At 37.8% G+C, this 5,821-nt stretch overlaps 1 protein-coding gene across 3 annotated transcripts in view; it reads right to left on the bottom strand.

Annotated features, from left to right (window-relative positions):
* Window positions 1–5,821, bottom strand: part of dmxl1 (Dmx like 1) — a gene marked incomplete in the record, with an annotated part of 63,015 nt that overhangs the window by 22,355 nt on the left and 34,839 nt on the right. For all 3 annotated transcript variants that reach the window (XM_014002623.1, XM_014002625.1, XM_014002624.1), the window contains 3 exon segments: window positions 333–454; window positions 3,344–3,420; window positions 3,616–3,807. In XM_014002623.1, the coding sequence (XP_013858077.1) occupies window positions 333–454; window positions 3,344–3,420; window positions 3,616–3,807 (391 nt within the window).

The following is a 5,821-nucleotide window of genomic DNA, read 5'->3' as shown; positions in this document are numbered from 1 at the left end:
GTCCACCATAGACTCTGTATGTAAACCTGCTGCTCCTGACGCTGAAATCGCGTTTGGTGTGAACGCACCATTACTTGATTGTGGTATAGAACTGAACTATGTGCCTGGAAAATACATAATATCCCCACTTTAACTACCATTACATTATTGCAGCTGTTTTGATCAGCTGTTCTCATAAGACAAAAAATAGCTTACAACAAACTTCACATTTAAAATTTATATAAAAAGGTGCTTAAAACTGAACAGATATTCTATAAAATAAAAATAATGACATCCTTTATTTGACATTAAAAATGTTTAAAGCAAACCCAGCTTTGAGCTGATTAACTTACCTGGCCACTGAGCAGGTGAAGTGTTAGGCTGAACTGCTTCTTCCATGCTGACACTTTTAATCGACTGCTTCTGAGACAGCAAAACGCTCTGATACACAGTTCCTGTGAAATGGTTCACGTGGCTGTGGGAGAAACACATCGTCAGGATGAAAATGCAAAAGAGAATTTATATTAAACAAGAAATAAATATAAATAAACCAATCTAAGTTAGGTGGAGTAAATTTTGTTTAATGTCCTAGTTTTTGTTTTAATTTGGTTTTAAATTCAGGGTTTTCTCAAACAACATGTTTAGGATGTTCTTTGAGACAAAATGATAATGTGATACATTCAGGTATCTATGACCTTTAGAAATAAAACAAAGCTTTAATAAAATGGAAATACATTTTTTTAAATTTAAATGGTACTAAGAATGCTTATGCTACCAGGGGTTTATTAAGGTTTTAAACACAAAGTAAGTTCTTATTTTCTTGAGCAGGAGCCTGACTGCTTTTAAATCAAAAGACATTCAAAAGTCTAAAGCGACATYGCTCAAAGAGAGCAGCAGGGACCTTTCACAAGATCTTTCTCAAAACAAATGCCTTTTCAGATACTAAACCTTTACAACTTGGAAATTAATCCATAACCTCTGAGTGATTTAAGATCAAAACACAAAAAATCAAACTAAACCTAAAAACAAAGTCATGGAAATGCATTCACTCAAACAACACAAGAGAAAGAACTAAAAATTCATCAAACCTTCAACATTCCTCACAAACACGCAAGCATCTAAAGTTTAAATTTGCCTCTGGTCTTGTCAAAAYGACTTAAACTTATACATCAGTCTTAAACAAACAATACTCCCCCCTCGCATCTGTAAGAACCAAAAACCTAATTAAGCATTTGCAATAAGAATGACGAACAGCATCCTGGCAGCTTTCATAATTTATATTCAACATGATCAAAACAGATTAGTGCTTGTCACAGTCTCCTCAACCATTTATTTTCCTCATCTTTTAAATCAATGTATGGCAGCACTTTGGAAAAGAAGAACAAATAACAGAACAATCTAATCTTAATGAATTTTCTACTTTGAGTAAATATAAACAGTTTGTGCATCATGTTCTTATTAAAGCAGGGTTATTTACATTMTCTCCTGATTATTTGTTATTCAGCTGAAGTAACACCAACTCTGAACCCTCCAACAGTGGATGAGATGACATTTTCCCCTCATTTTTGGCTTTATTATACACAAAATAATAAAATATAATTACTACAGACAGTTCAATTATTTGTCTTTTCTAGTAAAGTGTAAATTAAATGTAAAATGGGGAGGAGGTCCTGCCCCAAGTGGAGGAGTTTAAGTRTCTCAGGGTCTTGTTCACAAATGAGGGAAGAWTGGAGCAGGCGATCAACAGGCGGATTGGTGCTGCRTCTGCAGTGATGCAGGCGCTGTACTAGGACTGGACAACATGACACCCCCACCCAAAAATCTAATCTTTTTCATCCCAAATTCGATTTTAATCGATTTGTTTCTCACTTAACTGAGTGTTGAAACAAATTTGTTGTACTCCTGCTTTTTGTAGCAAGAGCATTCAAACAGATTTTGCAGTGAGATGTTTGTTGTTTTAAGTCAGAGTTTGTGGAACCTAACCAGTCCCAGATAGCTGAAGAAACAGTGYATTTTATGGGAAGTGGATCCTCTCTGCTAGCTGCCATATTGTCATGTCGTGTACCAAGCATCTTGAGGGACAGGTGGGGTGACCTCTGAACTACAGAAGCCCCAAAGAGTGCACTGGTGAGAAAAAAAATCTGATTTTCCCAAAATAAAATGTTTATCAATGACAAATTCGAATTAATCAATTAAATCTATWTATCACCCAACCCMACGCTGTACCGGTCTGTCGTGGTGAAGCGAGAGCTRAGCCAGAAGGTGAAGCTCTCGATTTACCAGTCGGTCTACGTTCCTACCCACATCTCTGGTCACGAGCTTTGGGTAGTGACTGAAAGAACGAGATCGTGGATACAAGTGGCCGAAATGAATTTGTCTGGGCTCTCTCTTAGAGATAGGGTGAGGCGCTCAGTCATCCAGGAGGGACTCCGAGTARAGCCGCTGCTCCTCCACGTCGAGAGGAGCCAGTAGAGGTGGTTYATCTGGTTAGGATGCCTCCCTGGTGAGGTGTTTCGGGCACRTCCCACTGGGAGGAGGCCCAGAGGAAGACCCAGGACACGCTGGAGGGACTATGTTTCTCGACTCGTCTGGGAACACMTTGGGATTCTCCCAGAGGAGCTGGCCCAAGTGGCTGGAGAGAGGGAAGTCTGGGTCTCTCTGCTTAGGCTGCTGCCCCAGCGACCCGACCCCGGATAAGCACAAGAAAACGGATGGACGGACATTGTTTTAAATTATGCTTGATGACTAACAGAAAAAAACAAACACTTGTGAGAAGAAAGAGCATCAATGAGCTAAAATCATTAAGAAAAAGCAACAGGGTGCATGTATCTGCCTGAAAAACTGCAGCAAAGAAGAGCCTTTTTTATGATTCTGATGCCGATGATATTTAAAACTCTGAACTTCTGACAGACAGCTGTACTCCACACGGCTCATTTGTAGACAACTAATCACACAGACAGAAATCATCACCATGGTAACTAAGAAACTGGAAGAAAAGCAGCTGTGACCATTCCTCTCTCTCTCTCTCCTGATCTGTTCTTGGACTTGGCTCATTTGTGCAAAGCAGAATTACCAGACAGAGAATGTTTCAGGTTGTGCTTTGTAATCAACCTGTTTGATGCAATCCCGTTGTTTGTGAAGCTGCACAGAGGTGCTTTATGTCCACAAACATTTTTTTTGTTTTCCAACAAGATTAAAACCCCACAGTCATAATAAAAATGACACAAATATGTTTTACATATTGATCAACGGTTATAGGATACCTTAGACCAGAACTAAGATATCTGATGTTTTATTTGAAAAAAAAAAACGAGTGTAGTTAGCAAATGCTTAAAAAAAGGCAAATWAATAAAGCAACACTCACCTGTATTTGTGTCCGTCGCAAAGACACTGATATATACAGGCAGACAAAGAAGCAGCCAATGTGTGCATCACATAGATCTGAAATRAAAAAGGAGCTGTTAGAGGGGAAATTGGTCGCCTGTGGTAACTATTTGGACTCCCATCTCCTTCAGCAATGATTCTATGTTGATCTTTACCTGGCAGATGCTTAAAACAGCCACAGGTTTTCAGCCAGTTTAACACAAATTGCCACAAAGAATGCATTTAGAATATATTAAATAACAGCTAGCTCACCTCGTTGTTAACAACATCGTGATGCGGGGGAGAGTCGAGTGCAACGATGGTATGCAGGATGTCATGAGTCAGGTTGGTCAGGTAGACGATGGGGTTGGCCACCACYGTCTTCACGTTGACTGTACATGCCATGAGAAGCGGGATGGAGGTGGGCTGGGAACTGGCTGCCACCGATGAAGTGATGGAGTCATCCTGCAGATAAGAGGTCAGGATGAAACGTGTAACTTTACTGAGTACTCTGATGAAAATGCATGCAGTAAACTTACTGAAACACTAACTTGAACAATGCAATCAGTATTAACTCATTTGTTTCTTAGAGGGTAAAAAAAGAGAAAAGAAACACGAAGTAGGTGCTCTGAACCTTTGAAAAAGACTTTCTTAGCTAAAATAACCCACATCAAATGAGGGAAATCATCATGAGCTGAAAATGTCGCACATGATTTAAAAAAACATCTTCCTGTCTGTGTGATTGACAGTTAGAGCAAAAAAAAAAAAAAAAAAGCAACACTGGCAGCGGAGGGGTGCATGACTTCGTGTGCATTATATTCCTGAACATGACTTTCTGCGTATAAGAATACCACAGGCTTATTTTCGTCAGCCTACATGAAGCACACTCAGTTCTCTATAACCTACTTAACAAGAACTCTTCACGCTGTTTGAAGTTGACACAAAGGGGGGAAAAAATTCCTCAACAACAATGAAGAAATTTGACAAGTGTGGAACAAGAGCTTGGAGAAAAAAATAAAAGAAAWTTATATCAAAAACAAAGTGGGAGAGCAGAAACGACTCCCCGCTACAAAAACAGTCCCATGTTGGCTCATTGAGTTGTTTACTTCGTAAGATTTTGACTCGACTTTTTATTAGTGTGTCTCAGGCAGGACTTTCCTCAGGTGTTTGTGGGGGGAGACAGGTACAACCTGTCAGCTCATTGCTGGAGGTGTACAGATAATCATCAGTGCAGCGTAACTGTATGTGCCTGATGTGACAATCTGCTGCAGTGATTTATGGTTTTTAGATGTTTGTGTCACACACGTTGCTGCTCAGTGTTCTTGCTTTCAAAAGGAGTGTGTCGTCAGCTGCAGAGTGACAATCACACTGTGGATCAGTGATCACTGAGGCTTGTGCGTGGGCGTGAAGAGGAGGCACCCACTCACAATTTACTGAACGATGACAACAATGCAGAGGAAGAAAATCAATTAGCCTTGATATGTGAAATATTTTGCATTTATTTCGTGTTTTGAAACTACTTAAAAACATGAAAATTAATGAAAGAAGCAACTTTCATCAATTTTGAAGTTTAACTGACTAATTTATGAGAAGGTTAAACGGGGTCCTGTGTCTTTATCAGTCTGACAGCTTATTAATTATGAATGACACAATCTGATGCCGAATCCCAACCTGGATCACTTTTATGGCTGTTTATGTTTATTATTCTTCAAATGGCAATTAGTGAAGATAAGGTGTTTTGTATTTTAATGACATGTTTAAAAAGTTGTTTGTGGTGCTTGATTCTCTGCATTACTGATGCCAAATATAAACTCATAACTCTGTCAACAACCTAATTCTTAACTTTGATTTAAATTCTCTTATTTTCTATTTGTAACATTTAATTTTTCATATATCTGGATTTCTTAACATTCCTCCACAGTGACAGCGAGCAAAATCATGAAACTTTCAATCGAAAACATCTTTTAGTTTACAGAAAAATAAAACACAAACTTTCCAGTCTATAGAACAAACTAGCTTACTGATACTCAGCTTTTTATTTAATTAAGAACAAATACTGTGTTTAAACTAGATGAAACAGGTTTCATTAAAAAGAAAATGTTTGAGGCTCAAACAATTTGATGCCACATTGAGTAAAACATGCAACTCTGAACACTAATATGAGAATAGACAATATATTCATCACTGATTTACATCAAGTTGGTATAATTTGTCCAAAGAAATTCAGAAAAACTTATATATTTTAGGAGAGATGGGACCAAACAAGGAATAATTTTGTCAAACTGTTAATAGAAAAAAGTTTTTTCCCCACTCAACCCACAAAACTAGTAATACATCATTTAAAACTTTTTTGTCTCATTACCAGAAAAAACAAGCAGTCTTTCGTTCACCAACAAAGATGTAAAATTCTTCTAATTAATCAGCATGTAACTTTACATCCTTAAATATAATTTTTTAAAAAATTATTTATTATGTTTTT

The sequence above is a fragment of the Austrofundulus limnaeus genome, unplaced genomic scaffold (genome assembly GCF_001266775.1).
Source record: "Austrofundulus limnaeus strain Quisiro unplaced genomic scaffold, Austrofundulus_limnaeus-1.0 Scaffold14, whole genome shotgun sequence".
Taxonomy (NCBI): Eukaryota; Metazoa; Chordata; class Actinopteri; order Cyprinodontiformes; family Rivulidae; genus Austrofundulus; species Austrofundulus limnaeus.
The sequence above is the reverse complement of the archived record's forward strand: the minus strand, read 5'-3'. Positions and strand labels throughout refer to the sequence as shown.